At 42.6% G+C, this 26,130-nt stretch overlaps 1 protein-coding gene across 2 annotated transcripts in view; it reads right to left on the bottom strand.

Moving 5' to 3' along the window:
- Positions 1-26,130, bottom strand: part of HS6ST1 (heparan sulfate 6-O-sulfotransferase 1) — a 271,992-nt gene that overhangs the window by 201,585 nt on the left and 44,277 nt on the right. Inside the window, exon 2 of one of the 2 annotated variants that reach the window (XM_043491788.1) lies at positions 26,050-26,127. The exons of the other annotated variant lie outside the window; for it this stretch is intronic. Within the exon in view, the coding sequence (XP_043347723.1) occupies positions 26,050-26,127 (78 nt within the window). The remainder of the gene's footprint in view (positions 1-26,049; positions 26,128-26,130) is intronic. 2 annotated transcript variants of the gene reach the window in all.

The following is a 26,130-nucleotide window of genomic DNA, read 5'->3' as shown; positions in this document are numbered from 1 at the left end:
CCCCCCCACCCCCAATTCTCTGGCATGATCGCTTCACCTTTCTCCCCACCACGTGGCTAACAACAGGGATGATTTCTTTTCAGCCACAGGCAAACAACCCAGCAGGATCGGACACCTCTGAATGTCCCATTAATAAAATTCCCCTATTTCAACCAGGTGACCATGAATGATATCACTCTCCTAAGGATAACACAGAAAGATAAAGAATGGATGTTGCTTGAATGCCAGCAAACATCGGGACCATACACTGCAATGCTTTGTTATGCAATGATTCCAGACTACATGCTGCTGGCCTGGCATGGTAAAGCGTCCTACCATGGAGGACGGAGTAAGGCTGCCCTCCCCAGAAACCTTTTTCAAAGGCTTTGGGAGTACCTCCAGGAGAGCTTCACGGTAGTGTCCCTGGAGGATTTCCGCTCCATCCCCAGACACGTTAACAGACTTCTTCCAGTAGCTGTACTGGCTGTGAATGCATCCTAAGTCTTCAGGGCAAATCAATCATTAAACACACCTGCTTTTAAACCATCTACAAAGGTACACTCACCAGAGGTGCCTTCTCTGCCTTCAAGGTCCGGGAGCCTGCCTTGACTCCAGGGTGATAAAGAGTTCCTGGTTGTCAGGGAGAATGGTTTCATCCTCATCCCCAAAATCCTCATCCTTGTTGCGTGAAGACTCCCCCCTTGCAAGAGTCCACGTACAGGGGTGGGGTAGTGGTAGGGGCACCAGCTAGAATTGCATGCAGCTCATCATAGAAGCGGCAAGTCTGGGGCTCTGAACCAGAGCAGCCGTTTGCCTCTTTGGTAGGCTTGCCTGAGCTCCTTACATTTCACGCGGCACTGCTGCGGGTTCCTGTTATAGCCTCTGTCCTTCATGCCCTTGAAGATTTTTTCAAATATTTTGGCATTTCATCTTTTGGAATGGAGTTCTGAATCACGGATTAATCTCCCCATACAGCGATCAGATCCAGTACCTCCCGTTCGGTCCATGCTGGAGCTGTTTTGTGATTCTGGGGCTGCATGGTCACCTGTGCTGATGACCTCGCCACGCTGTCCAAACAGGAAATGAAATTCAAAAGTTCGCGGGCCTTTTCCTGTCTACCTGGCCAGTGCATCTGAGTTGAAAGTGCTGTCCAGAGCAGTCACTACTGAGCACTCTGGGATAGCTCCCTGAGGCCAATACCGTCAAATTGCATCCACATTACTCCAAATTCGACCCGGCAATGTCAATTTCAGTGCTAATCCCCTCGTCATGGAGGAGTACAGAAATCGATTTTAAGAGCCCTTTAAGTCAACAAAAATGGCTTTGTCATGTGGATGGGTGCAGGGTTAAATCAATCTAACACTGTTAAATTCGACTTAAACTCGTAGTGCAGACCAGGGCTAAGTGTCTCTTATGGGGTTTGAATACTCATAGTTAATAAAAAGGGCACTGTCCAAAATTTGAGAAGTCAAATGTTGACCTACTTTAGCTTTAATCTCCCTGCAGAGTCCACATAGTTCTTTTGTTCACGCAAAAAAAAAAAAACAAACCAAAAAAACAAAAAAAACAAACAAAAAAACAAAAAACCACACCAAAGGCTTTAATTCAATTTTTCAAAATGAAATAAGAACTAATGCATTCCAGTATTCAACGGCACTCAGATACCATGGTGCTGAGTGTGGTATTAGTGCCTCCGTAGATTAGATTTAGATTGATACATCAGCAACCCTACAGTAACAAACCAATGTATGTGCAAAGAAGGGGAGGGAGGGAACTGTAAAGAAAAAAAATAAATTTTAAGCTTAAGGCACTAGGCTGATCAGTGAACACCACAAAAATATCACAAAAAAGAGTTTCTTTAAACATTTCTCTCTGCTGCAAACAAGGTCTTGCAATTCATGGGCTTCCTATCCATTTATTTACTGGGTTTCAGCACTGTTTTATTCTCATGCCAGAAAAATGTCATTAAGATGCAGTTAAAGTTGGAAACAGGTATCAGGTCTATTAAAACATAATGAGACTGATGATGTCTGGATCTTAGGAGGTTGCAAGGAGCCTTTTCTCCCTGGCCTTGTGCAGTCCACATAAGGATCAGGCACAATTTCAGTTCCCGTTTCCTTCTCTATATTTTAAGGATGCCCAGTTCCTCCATAGGGACATGGGGGTAATGGCTCCCCCCAGCACTGGGCAACAGAGCTAGCTGGCCTCTCAGAGGGAGGGGTAAAGAAGATACATCTCTGAAAGGGGTATCGCACCAGGTGCACTTACCCCATACCTCTGGCAGCTCCAGGAGGCACTCTCCATACAGAGGCAGAATGCCTCTCTAATGCTTCCCCAGGGCAGAACAGACCTGCAATACTCCCATGTCAGGCTGAGCCTTATGCACAAAATTGAATCCTTCTAAGATATTGTCTTCTTTAAAAGTGTTTTTTCAAATTTAACCCTAAACTTTTAAATATCTGAAAACATGGAAACACAAAGTCAGGAAGTTCACAGCTGAGGTTCCTCAGAAAGCAGCAGCATTACAACAGCTTACTGTCCGCTAACATGATGGGGAGACATCTGAGACTATGTTTACACTAGCGAGCTTACAACGGCACAACTGTATCGATGCAGCTGCGCTGCTGTAAGATCACTCAGAGCTGCTCTGTGCCGACGGGAGAGAGCTCTCTCATCGACATAATAAAGTCACCTAAACAAGCGGCGCTAGCTTTGATAGGCACTTAAGTCGGTGCAACTTATGTCGCTCAAGGGGTGTTTTTCACACCCCTGAGCAACATAAGTTATACCGACAAAAATGCTAGTATAGACCACCTGAATTATGGCCCCAATTGTGGGGGGGTGGGGGAAATTAAAGAATTTGACATCTAAATCCCAATTGTGCCTTTGAAAGTGCCCTCCCCCCTGTTTCTTTGCATCTTCATTGTAATTAGAGTAAGGTAGTTTAGCACTTTGGAACTTCCGTTGGAACTACAGATGGGGGATAGGAATTTGGCACTATAGCAATCACTAGAGAAGGGATTGTTAGTGGATGGGAATTAAAAAGGGATCAAAAACAAAGACTAATTATGGAAGAGTATATAATAAGGAAATAATTAAGTCTATGTGTTGAAATGTATCAATGTTTTGAGTTTTTTAGGAGGAATTTTCTTCGTTTTGTTAGAAACAATTTAGAAACACATGTGCGTTACATCTTATGGCAAAGTTTCATGAATGTCTTTTCAATAGTACTATTTTTGTTATAATTATGGAGAGTAAAGATATATGCTGTTTAACTGAACAAAAAAGATACAGGAATATTAAAATCAGATAGTCTCTCAGCAGAATTTGTATCTTCTACAACTCTAAGGGTTTGGCTGATGGAACTTACTTATGAACGCCACATCTGCAGAATTTTACAAAGCCTACCAGGACCTAGCAGATCATTTTGAGATTCAAAAGTCCTTCGGCATAACTATACAATTGTCTTCAACTTCCCCTTTGAAAAACAGCCCTATACATTAGATAATGTAATAAAATAAGTTTCAATGATAAACTTTTTGCGATACAACTTTCAAGAGCATTGGACTTCTACAAAAGACAATTATAACTCATTTTTCAAAGTCCAACATCAGTGAAATATCTTGTCTGATCAGTTTTAAAAAACAAAGTTACTAACAAAAAGTTCATAAAAATTACTTTTATGTTCTAACAGAGCATATAGATTTTTATATAGCTACAGAATGCTAAAATGATTCCTACTTGCATTCAGAGCTAAACATTTCTCACTTTCTCCAATCACACCTTAAATATTAATAATTTGTATTACAGTAATACATAGGAGCCCCAGCCAAGATCAGGACCCTACTGAACTAGAGACGTAGTAAAAGAGAGTCCCTGAAGAGCTTACAGTTAAAATAAACGAGACAGAGACAAAATGGTGGGAGGGAAGTCACGTTCAGAGACAGGAAGTGACTTGTCCAGAGTTAGACAAATTTATTCATACTGGGTCCTAGTCCAGAACTCCATCCACTACACCATACTGCATCATCTCTTTGCACTGGGATAAAGCAAGTGGTTGATCTCAAACACAGACACACAGAAAGTACTTCCTGATTATTCCATGTGAACATCTGACAACTCCGCCAATGTCTAAGGAGGGTAATGATCACAGACAAGCTGCTGGAGGGTTGTGTGTATCTGCTGCGCTTCAGCTTATATTTTTATGACAATCAGGATCTCAAAACAGAAACTTTTCAGTTTATTCTTAGAAGTCTGCTCTCCTACCAGACCAAATCCCTATAAACACCTGTATTCTCTGCATCATACCATTGTAACAATACATGGTGGTGTCTCATCACAATGCAGCATTGCAAAAAAACAAAGCAAAGCAGTCAAATCTCCCAACTTGGGTCTGAGTAATTATTGTTTCAAGGAAGCATCATGAAGTCTGGATGTCTGTCTGTATCTAAGGTGGGGTCCTGCTAAGCCCTGTGACTCAGACAACTAACCCTGTGTCCAGTGAGCCCTGGCTCCCCCCTGTTTTGTCATCATCTCTCCAGCTGGATTACAGGGAACCAGGTAGATGCTCTGCTCCTACTCTGTCATCTTTCTGAAATTCTTTCCTCTTCCATTTTTAAAGGCCCCTACTTAAGAGGGTGCATTTTGAAGAGAGTCACTGAAGCAATTTTGGAGAAATGGGCCTGATCCGGTGCTCACTGAAGTCTGCGGGAACCTTTCCATTGACCTTAACAAGATTTGGATTAGGCCCACAGTGAACCAAAAAAAAAAGAAAACCCTAGAGAAACAGTTCAGAAATGACAGGTGTCAGAGTAGCAGCCGTGCTAGTCTGTATTCGCAAAAAGAAAAGGAGTATTTGTGGCACCTTAGAGACTAACAAATTTATTTGAGCATAAGCTTTCGTGAGCTACAGCTCACTTCATGGGATGAACACCCTTATCTTCAAAATGCCGTCTCTGATTAGGCCAAACCTTAAGACAGCTGTACCCTGGGATAAAACGTGGCATGCGAAATTTCAGATCAATGGGTTTGAGGCCACTGTTGCATAATTATTTAATACAGACGTGCTGTGAAGAAGAAAGTAGCAGTAATTCTGGTGTTTTCTTATTTTAAAAAACCTGCACTAAATTTTGCCTACTACAAGTCTATTTAGCCTCACTTTTCTTATTCCTTAATGAAGTTTAAGACTCCAGCTCATCTTCCCAAAAGCAAGCATGCATTCTGCACTCACACAAACAAGAATTCCCCAGCTTAAACTTCACATTTTCACATTGCCAAACCCCAGACCTACCCAGAACACTTTTTTTTTTAAAGCCAGAATTTCCAGATATTGTAGAGGGGGAAGTTTTTCCAAGATAGAAAGGAAATAAGATGTTCAGTCCTGATGCCTTCCTGTGGATTCTAAATTATTTACAGAAGTTGTGGAGTGGGCAGGGAGGAGATGAACAGTGCTGCAGGGACACTAGCTCCCATCACTAATGCTTTTGAATTGGGCCAGACATGATGGCAAGAGGGTGGCATTTCTGTTTAAGGGGTAGGTACTGTGTCCTAAAGCTTCTTAGTGGACAAAGTATACTTCCCACCCAATTCCCCCTTCACACAAACCACTCCCGATTTGTACTTAAAATTATCCTTTTTTAACCTTGAATTTTTCACATCTTTGTTGCACTACCTCTCCTAAGATCAGAACTATATCTACAAATATAGATGCAGACCTCACTTCTATACATTATGGACCAGATATTTAAAAAGGGCTCAGTACCCAACAGCTGTCGTTGTGACACTTAAGCCCATGTTGTGAGTAATCGTCCCAAACTAAATGTATGTATGTGTAGGTATACACACACACGTACACACACACACACACACCACAACAGTAAGAGGACCCAAAAAAAAAAAAAAAAAGCCACCACAGCTAAACCGCAGAGTAAAAAGGCAGTTAAAAGCAAAAAAGGCATCCTTTAAAAATTGAAAATCAAATCCTACTGAGGAAAATAGAAAGAATAAAATATGGCTAGTCAAGTGTGAAAGTATAAAAAGTCAGGCCAAAAAATGAATTTGAAGAGCAAGTAGCAACACACACAAAAACTAACAGCATATTTTTATTTAAGTACATCAGAAGCAGTAAGCCTGCCAAACACCCAGTGATGCCACTGGACGACTGAGGTGCTAAAGGAATGCTCATGGAACAAGGCTGTTGAGGAGAAGTTAAATGAATTCTTTGCATTGGTCTTAACACTGCAGAGGATAGGAGTTAGATTCCCCACACCTTAGCCATTCTTTTTAGGTGACAAATCTGAGGAGCTGTACCAGATGGACGTGTCAATACAGAAGACTTTGGAACAAATGGATAAATCAAACAGTAATACCTCATCAGGACCAGATAGTGTTTACCCAAGAGTTCTGAAGGAAATCAAATATGAAACGACAGAACTATTAATTGTGGTATGTAACCTATCGCTTAAATCAGCCTCTGTACCAGATGACTGGAGGACAGCTATCGTAATGCTGATTTTTAAAAAAGAATCCAGAGGTGATCCTGGCAATTACAGGCCAATAAGCCCTACCTGCAGTACCAGGCAAACTGGTTGAAACTACAGAACAGAACAGAAGTATCAGACACACAAACACAATATGTTGGGGAAGAGTCAACACAGCTTTTGTAAAGGGAAATCATGCTTCACCAATCTATTAGAATTCTTTGATAGTGTCAACAACCATAGAGATGAGGGTAATTCAGTTGATAAAGTGTACCTGGACTTTCAGAAAGCCTTTCATAATGTCCCAAACCAAAAGCTCTTAAGCAAAGTAAGCAGTCATAGGATAAGAGGAAAGGTCCTCTCATGGATCAGTAACTAGTTAAAAGATAGAAAGCAAAGGGTAGGAACAAATGGTCAGTTTTCACAAAGGAAAGTGACATCCAGCAGGGTCCCCCAAGGATCTGTACTGGGAGCAGCACTATTCAACATATTCATAAGTGATCTGGAAAAGAGGATAAAGTTTGCAGACAATACAAAATTATTCACAATAGTTAAGACCAAAGCGGACCGTGAAAAGTTACGAAGGGACTCACAAAACTGGGGGACTTGGTCACAAAATGACAGATGAAATTCAATGTTGATAAACACAAAAGTAATGCACATTGGAAAAATAATCCCAACTATATCTTGGGTCATTGTGGATAGGTCTCTGAAAACATCTTCTCAATGTGTAGTGACAGTCAAAAAAAGCCAACAGAACGTTAGGAACCATTAGGAAAGGGATAGATAATAAAACAAAAAAAATATAATGTCACTATCTAAATCCATGGTATGCCCACACCTTGAATACTGTGAGCAGTTCTGGTCACCTCATCTCTAAAAAAGAAGTAATAAAATTAGTAAAGGTATGATGCAGGGCAACAAAAGTGATTAAGGGTATGGAACAGTTTCCATATGAGGACAGATTAAAAAAACTGGGAATGTTCAACTTGGGAAAGGAGATGGCTAAGGAAGGATATGCTAGCGGTCAATCAAATCATGAATGGCATGCACAAAGTATGGAAGTATTATTTAACCCTTTCTCGTAACAAGAAAGTCACCCAATTAAATTAATATGCAGCAGGGTTAAAACAAACATAAGGAAATATTTCTTCTCACAATGCACAGTCAACCTGTGGAACTCATTGCCAGGGGATGATGTGAAGGCCAAAAGTATACCTGGATTCAAAAAAGAATTAGGTAAATTTATGGAGGATAGGTCATCAATGGCTATTAGCTAAGATGGTCAAGGATGCAAACCCATGCTCTAGCTGTCCTTAAACCTCTGCCATAAACTGGGAATGGACAACAGGGGATGGATCACTCAATAATACCCTGTTTTGTTCATTCCCTCTGAAGCATCTGGCACCATTCACTGTCAGAAGACAATATACTGGGCTAGATGGACCACTTTTTCTGACCCAGTATGGCCATTCTTATGAAAATCTGGCCTATTATTACTACATAAGCAAACATATACGTGCTACACAACTACACACCCTACGAGAACTGATACATATTATCATAGGTCAGCTACTATTAAAAATATTTCTGTACTTCTCATGCAAATAAATAAATACATAAAAATACCCTGCAACAAAATCTCTAAAAATTTAGCTTTAAGACATTCCAGTATAATTTACCAATGTGCAGCTCATGATGCTGACATTATCTGGAAGTAGACAATAAACCTGTACACAGATCAATACTATTCTTTCTCCAGATGGTCTTTTCCGAATAAAAATATGTGTATATATACTTTGGTTCAAATTAGTCATTTCCTTGCAAGCCAGTAACCTTGAAAACACTGTTTCAATGATTTTCCCATGCTGCTAACTTTCTTATCTTTCCTACCATGGCTAAGAATCCTCTGATCAGAATTTTAACAATAAGCTCTCTGTTTTCACTTCTCACCCCTCACTCCTCCAACCAACTGCTGTATACAAAGACAGAGCAAAAAGGCTGGGGCCATAAAGGTGTAGGTGCCCTCAAGACCACATTCAGTGTTTGATGGGAAAGCACCAATCTGAATATTAGCTGTTGCTGGAGCCCTCATGAATTGCTTTGTGCCGTAGGCTGGGAGCCCCGTCCTCTTTCATTAATCTGGCTACATTTGTCTGTTTGGCACAAAACCTGCCTTTATTATATTATATCTGTATATTTGTATTTCCTTTTCTGTTCTTGCCCCTAGTGACAACAGTCATAATATAAAGGGCCCGATCTCACTACCCTCTATTTAGGTTCTTATACAAAAGCCATCTCTGTGCTACTGGAGCCTTTCCATTCATTTCAATAGTTCAACTGGGACCAAAAAGTGAATTTTACAAAGGAAATTCTCAGACTTTAAAAAAAGCTTTCAGAAAAAGGTTATGGCTGACGTATAAAATGCAACTGGCTGTTTCCTGGGTGCAGGTATATTTTGTAACATATTTTAACTGATTTCCCCCACACACAACCACCATTTTCTTAATATTTGCCCAATCATAAATTAGGTTTGTAGCTCAGACATTCCCTCAGGGGATTGAAGAAAAAGCTGAGAAAGCAAGCTAGCTTACTAATGAGCCTGAAGGGGCAATGAAGGTTTTCCCTCTGTGTATTCCTGCCTCTTAGTCACTTGGGCTCCAATCCTGCAATTGAATCTACACAGGTAGACTCCTGAGCCCCCACAGAGTCCCACAGCTCAGCACAGAACTCCATCTGCACCTATCCAGGCAGCTGCAGGATCAGAGCTTTGTCCCACCACTTGGATCCATAGTTCACTTTCAACACTTGAGTAGGGCAGGCACTGATCTTTTAAGGATCCCTGCAGCACACTCTACAGAAGAAACGTGAGAAGATACAGTGAAACTGGATCACTTTTCTAGCCACTCACTGAAGTGGTTAAATCCTTATTCTCAGATAGGAAAGCAATAATACTTAGCTAAGAAACAACTAAGTCCTGCAAAACTATTTTTGCTGGTGCTTAACCTTAAACACGGAGCAGTCCAACTGAAGAAGTCAAAGGGCTTTATTTTCTATCCAGAGCACATACGGCCAGATTTTAAAGAGAACTCAGCTCCCACTGTGGCATTGTGGTGCTAAGTTAAGTGGCTAGATTGTCATAAAAGTGCCACAATGGGAGATGATAGGTGCCAAGCTGTTCTGCAAGTCTGACCCATGAAACAATGGTAAAAATAAAAAAAATAAAATAAAAAATCAGAGCCAATCCTTTGGCTCTTTTTGACCCTTGTTTTCTATTCCTGTATCTGCACTGCCACCTAACATCTTCGTTTACTTGTTACAGATCTTTGCCTTATAACATATCCAGAGAATATACAGCCAGGGACACAGCTATTTTTCCTTCTTGAACTTTTAGAGCCTCTCTGAGGCATCTCTTAGCCATAAAACTGTTTCTCTCCAAGATCCCTAGAAGCTTCTGCTTCTTATTTTCCCCTTATCAGTCATCTTTCTGCGAGGAGGCCTATCGGGATCCGTTTATTTTCTCTTCCTTTTGACTCCAGGCTCTGACCATGTAGTGGGTTTTATCTAACTTATGTCAACATCTTGTGGTTGAAGCTGATTTATCATCAGGTGCTGTGGGACTACTTGTCTCTGAAGTGTTTTCTCTTTTCAATAAAGGTAAGCTTGAAGTAAACTTTTCTTTTTAAAACTACACTACAAAAATGACCAAACAAATGCCTATGAGCAGTGAAAATGAGCGATCACATTTGATTTGCAGGCAATTGAGAGACTGGGTATTAACTAATCAACACAATGTTTCTTTTTCCTTCATGTATTAAAAATGCCAGGTTATCACTAGGTTCAACAGGAGAAAAGAAATGCAGTTAAAAAAAAATAATGTGTTGGAAGAAAGAAAAAGAAAAGACCCTCCCCACACACACTTAGGGTATGTCTGCACTGAAACTGAAGGTATGATTTCAGCACGTGTAGACAAACCTGAGCTAGCTTTAATCTACCTACTGCATGTACCAAGAGCCGTAGCAACCCAGATTTCAACTGTGGGCTAGCTGCCCAACAACCCAGCTCAGATGAGCTTGTGTACAACCTGCACTTAAGCCCATGCTGCTGTGGCTACATTGCTATGGTACTTGCACTAGCTAGATTTAATCTAACTTGGCTAAGTCTACAGATAGTGAAATCACACCTCCAATTGTGGTGTAGCCATACCCTTTGCACCTGATCCAAAGTCCACTGACGTCAATGGAATGATTCTCTTTTGACTTCAACAGGCTTCGGATTAGGCCCTTCGAGTTCAGACTACTGCATCTACACAGCCAACAGTAAGAGCCTATGTCAGGAGCTGGTAGCATCAATCACACACACACGGGGGCGTTTGCAAATGCAGGTTTCTGGAACAACAGCCATCTCTCAGGTCAGAAGTGAACATGTAAATTCTTCTGAGCTCCCATATCTATAGTGCCACAACAGAGAAATTTGTTTAAATACAGCAGAGTTCCCAGACTTTGGGCACACCCAGCAAATACTCACATACCTAGACAAATGTACACACACCAGTAGTCCCATTGAACCAGGGATGGGCAAACTATGGCCCGGGGAACACATCTGGCCCTCCAGACATTTTAATCTGGCCCTCGAGCTCCTGCTGGGAAGTGGGGTTCGGGGCTCGTCCTGCTCCGACACCCCAGCCGGGGAGCGGGATTGATGTCTTGCCCACTCTGCATGGTTCCCAGAAGCAACGGCATGTCCCCACTCCAGCTCCTATGCGCAGGGGCAGCCCAGGGGCTCCGCAAGTTGTCCCCGCCCCAAGCACCGTCCCCGCAGCTCCCACTGGCTGGGAACCGTAGCCAATGGGGGCTGCATGGGGCGGCACCTGCAGACAGGGCAGAGTGCAGAGCCGCCTGGCCGCACCTCCGCGTAGGAGCTGGAGGGGGAAACATGACACTGTTTCTGGGAGCTGCTTGAGGTAAGTGCTACCTGAAGCCTGTCACCCTGACCCCCTCCTACACCCTAACCCCCCACCCCTGCCCTGATCCCCCTCCAATCCTCTGAACCCCTGAGTCCCAGCCCGGAGCACCCTCCTGTACCCCAACCCCTCATCCCCAGCCCCACCCCAGAGCCACACCCCAAGCTGGAGCCCTCACCCCCTCCCTCACCCCAACCCCCAATTTTGTGAGCATTCATGGCCCGCCATACAATTTCCATATCCAGTTGTGGCCCTCTGGCCAAAATGTTTGCCCACCCCTGCATTGAGCTCAATAGGGAAAAGACTGAGGCCCAGATGTACAACCTGGATTTTGCTTGGTACAGTCCATCAGTATAGTTTACAACAATTTAGCCTGGCTTAGTAATAGATAAAAAAAATAACTTTGCACTTAAACATAGTGCTTTCCACCTGGAGATCTCAAAGTGATTTAAAACCACGAATGAAGGAATCCTCACACTCTCCATTAAAACAATATGGATTAAACTAAGGAACAGAGCTTTTTTTGTTTTTCCTTTTTATTTCTAACAAAGGCACCTAAAACAATGTTTAGGCAACTAAACAAGTGGCTTGAGTTTCAAAGATGCTGAGTACCATGGACAAGAACGAGACATACTAGTGCTCAGAAGTTTTCAAAAATCTTTTAAAGCATCCGTGTTTTGGAAATCTGGGGCTAAGCATGGGCACAGCTGGAAATAGAATCCTGATATCTACACAACCAGCCCTGTGCCTGAAGCACAAAACTATCCTAGTCTTCTTAAGTAGAAACATGTACAGTCACTCAAACCAACACTCAAACGTTAAAAATGTTTAGGCAGATTGCATTAGGAAGCATTTATGAATTGCATACGCACAGTTTCACACTAAAATTCTCCTCTCTTCACTCACTTGAGGTGTGCTGTGATGATTTTTCAAGGGTCAAACTGGGCAGAACAGTCTGTACATTTTATGCCTATGGGCTCACAAGGCTATTGATATCTTAAAGAACACTTGGAAAAACATCCTATTTAAAGACAGTTCTTTTGACATCTCTCTGATTTTCACCTTTGCCAGCTCCCTTTTTTCGTTATCAAGAACATTTCCACAAAAAAAGGTTGCTCCTTGCAGATTTTTTTCTCCCTACATAAGATCATACTCTTTTTGACAATAATCATAATCACCAATACACAGCCGTGATGTCAGCAATAGAGGACAACTTTAAAAAAGAAAAAAGAAAAAAAAAGCTATCCAGTAACTCAAAGGGAAGTGCAGACACACAGAGAGAGGAGAGAAACATGATAAAATTAAACACACCATTATGTCTGACTGGAATGTTTTTCAACATTTTCTCATGAGGTATCAACAAGACTTTAACAACACAAAATGGATTCCAAATAAGTAGGAAAGATGATAGCTGGCTACAAAAGATTTAGTCTTCCTCAATATCTGGTTTTACACAAGGTTTCATAAAATGTGGTTAATGAAGGGTCCACAGAGTCCATATTACATGATGACCCCATATCACATGCTCTCTAATATGCAAAACTAAACTGTCTGAATGCCTTTAAGAAAAGAACATTTTAAAATATGAAAGGGAAGTGAGCAAAGAAGAGGATTAGGAGTAACTTCATTTTAGCATTAAGAGGTTTCTAATCCGAGTGACTATCTGCACTCCCCTCACTGCACCATAGCACCTTTCCTTTAGATCAGGTCCCTTTTCCAGTGTCTTTTTTGGTACGTCCCCCTCAGGTAATGCATTCCATCAGCAGTGCTACAAGAGTGCATGGGAATCCTCTGCTTTTTAACTACAGAAGGATAATGGATTTCTATTAACACCACAGAATCCCGGACCAGATGTTCAAACAATATCACAATCCCCAAATTAACAAGATCAGTCATGTGCACTGAACATTGCACACAAATGTCTCCTTCAGATTTCAGTGATTTTCCTGCTTTTGAAAGTAACAGCCCTTTGGAAAAAGTCCCTGTCTCCCCCTTGCCCCCACCCCCAAATACTTTATTGAGGGAGAATTATGTTCTTATGTATCCATTTCAAGTCATTAACTCAAAGAACAATAGAAAGGGAAAGCCCAGCTGCAGGGCTAGTGGGAGATACCACTTTCCAAAGAGCTAGCTTCTTAACAAAGCCTACCTAAAAACTTCATTCTTCAGGAGAGTGAAATGGTAATAAAAGCCTTCAACATTCCAGGGTTAGGAATGCTCCAAACTTGATCAATCTCAGTTCCGAACAGTACCTCTATGCAAAGTTGTGGGATGATACCAGTTTGAAAAAGACTTTGATATGGTATACAAGCTGCCTCCTTCCCCTTCGTCTATTGGGAGCACACAGGTTATATCTATCTTCTTAAGGAGGGTTTGGTCCCCATTTTGTCTCTGCAGTCCTCACTGTAATAAGACTAGACTCAAGCAGGGGAAGGTTCCTAACCTAGAGCATGTTTCTCCAACTCTCTCATGTTAGCTAAGAGAACAAATCACCTTAGGGGCCTATGACCCTTCTCAATATCCCTGATCCACACCATAACTCAATGTTTAATACCATGGCCCTCATTGGGAGCTGGATCAGGTCCATAGAGAATAAGCCGTTAGGTTTGGAGTAGTCAGCCTCAGGCTGGGTGAAAACAGGGGGATTATTGTAGTAGAAATCTACCAAACAGCAGATGAGGAAGAGTATTATATGTGATCATGTTTAGCAATTAAAGACTGTATCATAATTCATACACACAGCGGGCAGAATTAAGAGTGGGCAGGTAATCTTAACTGCCATTTCCTGCCATTAATGCTTCACTTGACAATCTTCACATTCTTTAAATGCCCTTTATTATTATTTTATTTAGATTTTTATAATTATGAACATTACGAAAAATACCCCTTATGTAAGTAACTAAAAACATTGTTTGGAAAAGTGGCATATTTTCTCTTATAATATATGCACTGGAAATGAAGGTTAAAAAAAAAATCACATTTTGTCACATTTCAGGAATATGTGAAGCAAGCACCAGTTAGTTACTATGCAAAACCTGCTTTCACAGACGCATGTGAATAGCACCAAAAGATCAAAGGGAATGTAGCATTCGATAACCGCTTTAAAAACTTTCATTCCCCAAAGAGAAAATGGTGGGTTTTGATAGAAAATTGTATACAACTCAGAAAAAGGAAGAAAAGTAATTTTTCTCTCAATATTTTAGGAGAAAGAACCCCCAACAAAATACTTATAACTATTGCCTTCTTAAACACACACACTTATTTTCAGAGGTCTATTTATTGGGAGGCATTACCAACGACTCCCTTTTTTGCTTTGCTTTCATGCCTTACTAACAGTAACTCATTTGTTAATGGTTTCAGATTGGTAGCCGTGTCAATCTGTATCAGCAGAAAGAATGAGGAGTACTTGTTAATGTTATTTGTTAATAGCATCCATCGATGACAGACCATTGTTACGGTCAGATGGTACCTGCCACATTTGTTTTTTTTTCCACCAAATGCATCCGATGAAGTGAGCTGTAGCTCACGAAAGCTTATGCTCTAATAAATTTGTTAGTCTCTAAGGTGCCACAAGTACTCCTTTTCTTTTTGCAAATACAGACTAACACGGCTGCTACTCTGAAACCTGCCACATTACAGGATCTCAAAATGCTTTACAAACTATGGGCCCAATACTGCTAAAAAGATCTGCCAACATGGACCCTTACTCCTGTTCAGAGTCCTATTGAAGTCAACAGCACCCTGAACAGGAGCAAGCATCCACAAGAGCAAATCTTTTTGTATCTTTGGGTCCTAAAGAGAAAGGAATAGGCATGAATCCTTTCAGCTGCCACTGAAAATGCGGCCATATCTAGGGTGGAGGTTGGCAGAGAAGTAGACTCTCATCCCCATAATGTTCCTCTCAGGTCAGGGTTGTGATGGGATGAGATGGGATGGGATGAGATGGTGTGATGGGATGAGGAAACATGCCCTACTGTTTCCCAACCTCTAACTGTTTTATGGGTAATAAGAGAGGAGTTCAGTCTGCAGCCAGATCAGCACCTTCCATGATCATATGCTCCCTAAGCACTAGTTTTAAGGCAGGTGGGCAGCAGGTATGTCGGACACAGGAATGAAGTGAACACATCCTGTGAGAAGACAGTAGGATCTTGATGAGCTGTGAGCCCCCATCTGTCCATGCTTTAGCTCAGCCACTGAAAGATCTTATCTGATCAACCCAAATGAAACAACAATAGAAAAATCTATCAGCTAGTGGCTGTGGTGCATCACAGGTCTATTAGCAATTGACTGATTAGCCTGTCTGACGAGAATCAGACTCTCTCAAATCTCTCTCTCAATAAACTGTTAAAAGTCAATACTACACAGAATGAAAATTCAATTTAAGGTAACAGGGAAAAGATGACTAATTATTCTTTTACAGCACCATCGATCATTCCAGCTCTCCTTTAACACTGGAATGGGCAGTGTATACACCATTGAAGGTGGTCTCAACAGAGATGGACACTGAAGATGAAAAGGCACTTTTTAAAAACATGCCAAAATGGATAAAACGTAACATTAAATTTGAAATAAATAGCTCTCAAATGCCAGGACATCTCAGGGTTACTCAAGGGAAGGTTAGAAAGCATTTACAGGGTCAACAAGAAAAATATCACTTGTATCCATAGGCACTGACTCTGCGGGTGCTCCAGGGCTGGAGCACTCATGTTAAACAGAAAACAAAAACGAACAACAGTGGGTGCTCAGCACCTACTGGCGGGCCCCACCAATCAGTTCCTCCCTCTCCCCTCCAGTGCCTCCCACACACTGGCAGCCCCACTGATCAGCTCCTCCCCCTCCTTCCCAGCGCCTCCCACCCGACGCTGGGAGGAGGGAGCAGAGCGGGCGGTGCGAGGGTTAAGCACCCCCGGGGAAATGAGAAAGCCAGCACCTGTGCTTGTATAATTTCTCAGATCACACTAGAAGGTTTCAGGACACTCGCCAAATCTGGGGGTGGGAGGGTGGGGTTGTTATTATTTTAAAGGAAGTTGTTCCTTCCACAGAGAGGGATATTTTCATGGCCTTTGGTATTTTTCACTGATTGCTACATGTTTTGAAAGTCAACTACTATTGTTACTTCCTCCTAAAATTATTTCCAGATAGCACTGCTCTAATATTAGGATGCTTTTGTAATCTGCTTTTCCACACTTCTGTGGGTTGTTTTTACTTCCTTGGCTGTGTGCATTTTTTTCCCACTGTTACAGACCAGTCTGATTACAGGATTTCTGTTCACTACTAGCAAACAGCCCTGTTCCCATTGAAAACAGTGAGAGCTTTGTCACTGACTTCAGCAGGAACAGGATAAGGCACAGGACCTTATAACAAAAGTAAACAAACATCTTTATTTACATGCATGAAATCAGTAACATTGAAATGGGGGGGGGATATGCTTCCCCCCCAATGAAAAAAGTAACAGTAATTGCCAATCAACTGCTGCCCAGAGGAAGAAATTCAACTAATGAAGCTTTTTATTGGTTTCAGAGTAGCAGCCGTGTTAGTCTGTATTTGCAAAAAAGAAAGGGAGTACTTGTGGCACCAGTACTCCTTTTCTTTTTTGCAAGCTTTTTATTGCATTTATTATTTTGGAGAAGAGATAAAAAGGTTCTCCCATGAGCAGTGGCAGTTGGTCTATCCATGTTTCTCTGCCCTACCAAGAGAAGGTGCCCAATTTGGAGGCATCATTGCAATAATGGTAGATTCTGCCTCACCAGTCCTTTTTCTCTGAAACCTGCCCCACTTGGCATGTGGATTCAGAACCATGAAATACAGACACACGCTGAGAATTCTGGTTCCAACTGCTCCAGTAGGGTTCTGGGTAGAACAGGTATCTTGGTCAGCAATCAAATCCCTGCAAGCAGGTTCAGAGAGAAAGGATATTGCTCAGTATGATAAACCTGACCAAGCCTGTCTCTATCATTATCCCCTGCAACTGTTGCTTACACCAGTTTGATACCTTTGCAGCTGTTGAAGGGTAACAGTTATTGAAACTAGGGTGACCAGATATCCCGATTTTATAGGGACAGTCCTGATTTTTGGATATTACCCCCCACCCCTGTCCCATTTTTTTACATTTGCTGTCTGGTCACCCTAATTGAAACAGAAGGAGGTGGGGATTTTGTGAAATCTAACTTTAGCTCCAAGTCACTACAACCCTAGCACCAAAACAGCTTCTCTGAACCATAACTGACATTTCCTTAAAACAGCAGCAGCTACTGAAATTGCAAGATACGCAAGTGCTATTTCCCACAATTTTATTTACATTAAAATAAGTAGGCAGAATAAGTCAAGGCATTGCATCCCGCTAAGTAGTGTTGAAAGCATTATTTACAAGGGACAGACTGTAACCCCCTGTAATTCTAATATGAACCTGCCACTTTCTGTTCCTATTTGAATTGCAAGAGTAAATGTGTGCTAAAGCAAAAATTACTGACTACTCTCATGCTAATAACCACATCCATACAAATGACCCATGCTAGTCTGCATTCATGCAATATGCCGCCCAAAGTAGCCACTGAATGTTCAACCTTTGCAGTACTGAGGGTTGCTTTTGGAATATTGTCTCTTGCCAAGAGTCGCACCTAATTTGATTATAAAATGTACGGGCTTGATCCTGAGCAGGTGTAAACTGGCATAGCTGTTGATGGCAATGGAACTACTCCAATTGACAATGGATGAGGAACTAGCCCTTTTTCTCTGAAGCAGCCAAAGCAAAACACATTCATCCTTCTACCTGCCTTTACCGATGATCAGGTTGTTCAGCAACAATACTAATCTGCAGCTGATTAGTTTAAACCTCTTCTACTGACACAGGCAAAGGAAGGCTGAATTTTATGTTTCAGCAGATTGAATCCAGCTCTTGTGCCAAACATTGTTCCCATCCGAGATGCTGCACATTGGATTTCCTATGAAGTCAAAGCAACAGGACCAGCTCCTATTCAGCTGCCATCACACGTACCCAGCTCAAAAAGCATGGTGACTATGAGCAAAGAGAAAACCAACAGACCTTTGAAATGGCCCCACTTCAACTTAGCTTCCAGTGACATTCAGCCACTTCAGGGAAGTGTGATGCTTCTCTCCTCCGACACAACAACTGACCCAAGACCATTTGTGACCAAATGTGGCTAAAGGAAATCAGCTTTTCTGTGCACTCAGTTCAATTTAGTATCTGACAGGTCTGAAAGCATATCTTCCCAATACCACATGATCATTCCATGGCTTTATTTTCCCAACATCAGCTAAAACTTACCTCTGAGAAAGTGCCACCGTCCCTCTGACTGGAGATTTTTGTTTTGTTTTATTTTATGAGAATTCATTAACTGCAAACGCTCATCTCCAGATTTCTCCATTGCTTGCAGAAGGATTGAACAGGAACACTATAAACAATGGGATTTTACAGCTGTCAAGATTTCAAAGACCACCCGCATGAAAGATTTCCTCTACACAACAGCGTCTCCTCAGTGGCCTTAGCAAGATACCTTATCAACAGAGTTAATCACAAAACACAAAATCAACCAGACACACAGGATAAAATACAGTCCTGTCCACTAATAACTCATCATAGTCTGTCTGTGCATAAGTCAGAACCATTATTGATCCTTCGCAAGCCACTTTAAGGGTGTTTAAGGTCCGTTCACACCAGACAGTCACCAAACACAAGGGCTGGCTCAGTGATGAGCTGCCAAAATCTTAACAACTGGTTCCCTATAAAAAGTTCTGATTTAAGGGATGTGCCCCAGTATGTATTTTTTGTACCAACAGGGTTACCATATGTCCGTATTTTCTCAGGAGGAATTTTTAAAATTTAAAGATTTCTCCCAGACGGCAATTTAAGAGCCAAAAAGCCTGACCTGTCCGGGAAAATACGGATGCATGTTAATCCTGCCTAAAGTTCTTTTTTAAGAAGGTGGGCCTGAACTAGAGATGAGCTCTGTTTCACATGTGTGGGTCCCCGCCACTCGCTGGGGGTGTGCTAGGGTGAGGTTCAGGTGATCTTTAGTGGGATCCTGCCTGCTCCTAGAGAAGGGCAACAAAGGTGTGACAAGATTATGACTGTCAACAGATGGCTTAGGCAGTGGTGCTATAAGGAGGGCTTTGGGATGTATGGCCACTGGCAGGCATTCATGGACAGAGGACAGTTCTCTCGGGATGGACTTCATCTCAGTAGGGAAGGAAATAGACTTCTAGGATGGAGGCTGGCACAACTGATAAAGAGAGAGCTTTAAACTAGGAATTTGGTGGAGATGGTTGGGAGATGTCCAGGTAATCTCCACGCCAGATTTTAGCACTGAGAGGGAAGAAGATGAAGTAAGAAAGGCTACAGCCGTGGGTAGGAGAATGTATATAAGGAGCGAGGGCAGTGTGGATTCTAGTCTAATAGGTTACACTGGCTGTAGAATGACTGTGCCTAATAGGGTACAAAATGTGAGCGAGGCCAAACTGCAAAAATTAAGATGTTTGTACACCAATGCGAGGAGCCTAGGTAACAAAATGGAGGAACTAGAGCTACTGGTGCAGGAAGTGAAACCAGATATTATAGGGATAACAGAAACATGGTGAAATAGTAGTCATGACTGGACTACAGGTATTGAAGGGTATGTGCTGTTTAGGAAAGACAGAAATAAAAGGTAAAGGTGGTGGAGTGGCATTGTATATCAATGATGAGGTAGAATGTAAAGAAATAAGAAGCGATGCAATGGATAAGACAGAGTCCGTCTGGGCAAAAAAACTAGTAGAGCCTCTCCTACGATAGTGCTTGGGGTGTGCTATAGACCTCCGGGATCTATTCTGGATATGGATAGAGCCCTTTTTAATGTTTTTAATAAAGCAAATACTAATGGAAACTGCGTGATCATGGGAGACTTTAACTTCTCAGATATAGACTGGAGGACCTGTGCTAGTAATAATAATAGGGCTCAGATTTTCCTAGATGCGATAGCTGATGGATTCCTTCATCAAGTAGTTGCTGAACCGACTAGAGGGGATGCCATTTTAGATTTAATTTTGGTGAGTAGCGAGGACCTCATAAAAGAAATGGTTGTAGGAGATAATCTTGGCTCAAGTGATCATGAGCTAATTCAGTTCAAACTGAACAGAAGGATTAACAAAAATAAATCTGCAACTAGAGTTTTTGATTTCAAAAGGGCTGACTTTCAAAAATTAAGGAAATTAGTTAGGGAAGTGGATTGGACTGAAGAATTTATGGATCTAAAGGTAAAGGAGGCCTGGGATTACTTTAAATCAAAGCTGCAGAAGCTATCGGAAGCCTGTATCCCAAGAAGGGGGAAAAAATTCATAGGCAGGAGTTGTAGACCAAGCTGGATGAGCAAGCATCTTAGAAAGGTGATTAAGAAGAAGCAGAAAGCATACAAGGAGTGGAAGATGGGAGGGATCAGCAAGGAAAGCTACCTTATTGAGGTCAGAACACGTACGGATAAAGTGAGACAGGCTAAAAGTCGAGTAGAGTTGGACTTTGCAAAGGGAATTAAAACCAACAGTAAAAGGTTCTATAGCCATATAAATAAGAAGAAAACTAAGAAGTGGGGCCGCTAAACACTGAGGATGGAGTGGAGGTTAAAGATAATCTAGGCATGGCCCAATATCTAAACAAATACTTTGCCTCAGTCTTTAATAAGGCTAAAGAGGATCTTCGGGATAATGGTAGCATGACAAATGGGAATGAGGATATGGAGGTAGATATTACCATATCTGAGGTAGAAGCGAAACTGAAACAGCTTAATGGGACTAAATCGGGGGGCCCAGATAACCTTCATCCAAGAATATTAAAGGAATTGGCACCTGAAATTGCAAGCCCATTAGCAAGAATTTTTAATGAATCTGTAAACTCAGGGGTTGTACCAAATGATTGGAGAATTGCTAATATAGTTCCTATTTTTAAGAAAGGAAAAAAAAGTGATCCGGGTAACTACAGGCCAGTTAGTTTGACATCTGTAGTATGCAAGGTCCTGGAAAAAATTTTGAAGGAGAAATTAGTAAAGGACATTGAAGTCAATGGTAAATGGGACAAAATACAACACGGTTTTACAAAAGGTAGATCGTGCCAAACCAACCTGATCTTCTTTGAGAAAGTAACAGATTTTTTAGATAAAGGAAATGCAGTGGATCTAATTTACCTAGATTTCAGTAAGGCGTCTGATACTGTGCCACATGGGGAATTATTAGTTAAATTGGAGAAGATGGGGATCAATATGAACATCAAAAGGTGGATAAGGAATTGGTTAAAGGGGAGACTGCAATGGGTCCTACTGAAAGGCAAACTGTCAGGCTGGAGGGAGGTTACCAGTGGAGTTCCTCAGGGATCAGTTTTGGGACCAATCTAATTTAATCTTTTTATTACTGACCTTGGCACAAAAAGTGGGAGTGTGCTAATAAAGTTTGCAGATGATACAAAGCTGGGAGGTATTGCCAATTCAGGGAAGGATCGGGATATTATACAGGAGGATCTGGATGACCTTGTAAACTGGAGTAATAGTAATAGGATGAAATTTAATAGTGAGAAGCGTAAGGTTATGCATTTAGGGATTAATAACAAGAATTTCAGTTATAAGTTGGGGACGCATCAATTAGAAGTAACGGAAGAGGAGAAGGACCTTGGAGTATTGGTTGATCATAGGATGACTATGAGCTGCCAATGTGATATGGCTGTGAAAAAAGCTAATGCGGTTTTGGGATGCATCAGGAGAGGCATTTCCAGTAGGGATATGGAGGTTTTAGTACCATTATACAAGGCACTGGTGAGACCTCACCTGGAATACTGTGTGCAGTTCTGGTCTCCCATGTTTAAAAAGGATGAATTCAAACTGGAGCAGGTACAGAGAAGGGCTACTAGGATGATCCGAGGAATGGAAAACTTGTCTTATGAAAGGAGACTTGAGGAGCTTGGCTTGTTTAGCCTAACTAAAAGAAGGTTGAGGGGAGATCTGATTGCTCTCTCTAAATATATCAGAGGGATAAATACAGGACAGGGAGAGGAATGATTTCAGCTCAGCACCAATGTGGACACAAGAACAAATGGGTATAAACTGGCCACCAGGAAGTTTAGACTTGAAATTAGACGAAGGTTTCTAACCATCAGAGGAGTGAAGTTTTGGAATAGCCTTCCAAGGGAAGCAGTGGGGGCAAAAGATCTATCTGGCTTTAAGATTTTACTCGATAAGTTTATGGAGGAAATGGTATGATGGGATAATGCGATTTTGGTAATTAACTGATCTTTAAATATTCAGGGTAAATAGGCCTAATCCCCTGAGATGGGATATTAGATGGATGGATCCGAGTTACCCAGAAAAGAATTTTCTGTAGTATCTGGCTGGTGAATCTTGCCCATATGGTCAGGCTTTAGCTGATCGCCATATTTGGGGTCGGGAAGGAATTTTCCTCCAAGGCAGCTTGGGGAGGGCCTGGAGGTTTTTCGCCTTCCTCTGTAGCGTGGGGCATGGGTCACTTCAGGAAGGATTCTCTGCTCCTTGAAGTCTTTAAACCATGATTTAAGGACTTCAATAGCTCAGACATAGGTGAGGTTTTTCGTAGGAGTGGGTGGGTGAGATTCTGTGGCCTGCGTTGTGCAGGAGGTCGGACTAGATGATCAGAATGGTCCCTTCTGACCTTAGTATCTATGAATCTATGACCAGATGTCCCGATTTTATAGGAACAGTCCCGATTTTGGGGTCTTTTTCTTATATAGGCTCCTATTACCCCCCCAACCCTTGTCCTGATTTTTCACATTTGCTAGGGTGTGCACATGTGTGGGTCCCAGCTGCTCCCTGCCCCCCTCATTGAAGCAGGTGTGCAAGGTTACTGCCCTGGGAACTGCAGGGCACGAGTGGATGTGGGGCCAGCTGCAGACAGGGGCGTGGGGCAGGGCTAGCTGGAGGCAGGGCAGAGGATGCGGAGCTGGCTGGAGATAGGAGGGCATGGGGTTGGCTAGAGGCAAGGGGGTGCGGGGCTGTCTGGAGACAGGAGGGTGCGGGGTTAGCTGGAGGCAAGGGGGTGCAGGGCTGGCCGGAGACAGGGGCAGGCTGCAGGCAGGGCAGGGGGTGCATGCGGCAGGGGTTGGCTGAATACAAGGCAGGGGGTGCGGCAGGGGCTGGCTGCAGGCAGGGGGTGTAGGGCAGGCTGGAGACAGGACAGGGGGTGCATGCGGCAGGGGCTGCATGCAGCAGGGGCTGGCTGCGGGGGTGGCTGGAGATGGGCTGGCTGCAGGCGGGGGTGCGGGGTGGCTGGAGGAAGGGCAGGGGGTGCAGCAGGGGCTGGCTGCGGGCAGGGCAGTGGGTGGTTGAAGGCAGGGGAAGGGGTGCAGCAGGTGCTGGCTGCGGGCAGGGGGTGGCTGGAGACGGGGGCTGGCTGCAGGCAGGGGGTATGGCAGAGGCTGGAGGCAGGGCAGGGGGTGCGGGGGTGGCTGGAAGCAGGGGCTGGCTGCGAGCAGGGTGGTGGCTGCGTCCTGCTGCTCTCCCCATGAGCACCCCAGGCTCAGCAGAGCAGCCGGGGACCCACCAGGCAGCAGCGGGAGCCCCAGGGCCAGGGGAGCAGCAGCAGCAACAGGGCTTGTGCCCAGGGCCAGGTGGCAGCCCACATGGCTCCCGCAGCACAGCGCCCCTGGCAGCCGGAGGAGGAATTACATCACTTCCTGACCAGATCCCATCAAAGCCTCAGCTCCCCCTGCAGGGAAGCAGGTTAATAACCGGTTCTAAAACTGGTTCAAAATTTAACAACCAGTTCGTGCGAACCAGTGAGAACCAGCTCCAGCTCACCACTGGGCTGGCTACTTTATATCTAAAGAATGCGCTTGTTGAATTATTTCTTATAATTTCATTTAAGAGGCAAGGAGCAAACAGGGATTTTTTTTTGAATCAGTGCAGGTTTCTTTTATAGCTTAAATAAACAGGAAGCCCAACTCAGTAACTTTTCTATTACAGCTTACTATTGTTTACCCATGTCCTCCGTCCCCCCCCCCCGAAGGGTGGGTCCAAACATAACAAATCCCAACCCCCTGAAAAAAAGCCTCATTGTAAAGTCCTATTAGCAAGCCTATCAAAGCATGTTAGGTCATTGTTTTATGGTTAGATGCCCTATCTACATGGCAGACTGAGTGAATAAACTAGAAATTAAGACAAGGCAACAATACTGTACAGTAAATATCTAGTATAAGCCATAAGAGCCAGGGCCTTTCAGGATACACGGTATAGCTCCATTCCTGATCATCCCTTTTGTCCGTGTATCATTGGTCTCTTTATAGTGGGGGTAATCTTAGAGAGAGTGTCCACACATGCAAAAATATCAGTGTAGCCCACTCTTTGAAGACCTGCAATATCCACACAAGTCAAGTAAGGAGATTTACTCTGTAGCTGCGATTTTCATGGCTTTTGTTATGTGTATGCATCTCTTTCTCTCACAAAGTGAGATTATTATATACATTTTAGATACTGTACTATCTGAGGCAAAGGGATAAACTGAGACTCCACCTTTAACTCTGAATTTCCTGCTTTTGCGAGTTTACATCAAGCTTTTGATGTCATTTCTATTATATTGTGTGAGATTTATTAAGTTTCAAAATGTATTTATTCCCAGAACATGGGTTGCAAGACTGTCGCCCAAAAAAAGTATGTAGACATGTATAAACACAGTCAGTCATCAGCTGAATGAGCTGCTGGCTGGGAGGATTTCTGTCCTGTCATTCTGATCACAGTCTCAAACATCAGGTGCATGTTGCTCACTTACCTCTGACAGAGTTACTCAAGGCAGGGCATTGACCATGTGATTAAGATGCTTAGAGGAAAATTGCCTTATCTGTCTATCACAGGACAAAGGAATACATCATTTTAATCTTGTTGGATGGAATAGTCTCTCTTTCATTGGTAGCTCCAGTCCCCAACAGAACAGGATTTAGAAAGGAGAGATCTGTAGTTGCTTGACAGTGCACAATAAGTATTATGATGTGATTGTGCTGAATCATAATTTTAAGAAGGTGACATTTAACAGGTGTTTAATAGCCACCCTGCACAGGAAGGCAGAACTTTTAACAAATGACTGTATTTTTTCCTGTCCTAGTCAATATCTAGTGACTCTGGCAATAATGTCTTAAAAACTCAGGACAAAAAGCAGGTGGGCTAAGTTTGTTTGATGACTGTCTTTGGGTTACAAGCTGGTCCGTCATACTCAATCTAGCAAACTGGTCTCTTCGGTCAGATGGACACAGTGATCAATAGGAAAGGTGATTTGTAAAATGACTGCACAATTTCACCGTGTCTTAAATGACTGCTTTATCAAGCTCCTAGTTTTAAAGCAAGATGTTTGGACTCTAAACATCTATACTGAGGAGAGTGGCTACCCATCAATAAGAAAAAAACCAAAGTACTGGTGGGAAATCACATAGCACACATTTGGTGGTGTCATTCATTGCAAATATTTACTAAATACACAACCCTTAAAGGGCACATGGGTTTTTTGTTTATCCATTTGCTTGTTTCTATGCCACTGCAAATAGACAGTCTTACCACACCCCTACAGGAGATAACGATCAATAAAAGGCCATGACAGAAAGTTGTTCCTGAGTTTCTAAATCATGGCTCCACTGACATCAATTGAAATTTTGCCACGGTCTTCAACAGGGTCAGGATTTCACCACAAGTTTCCAAATTCCCAGGTGAAGGCCAGCTA

Source organism: Dermochelys coriacea, chromosome 9, assembly GCF_009764565.3.
Source record: "Dermochelys coriacea isolate rDerCor1 chromosome 9, rDerCor1.pri.v4, whole genome shotgun sequence".
Classification (NCBI taxonomy): domain Eukaryota; kingdom Metazoa; phylum Chordata; order Testudines; family Dermochelyidae; genus Dermochelys; species Dermochelys coriacea.
This window is presented reverse-complemented; position numbering and strand designations above follow the sequence as displayed.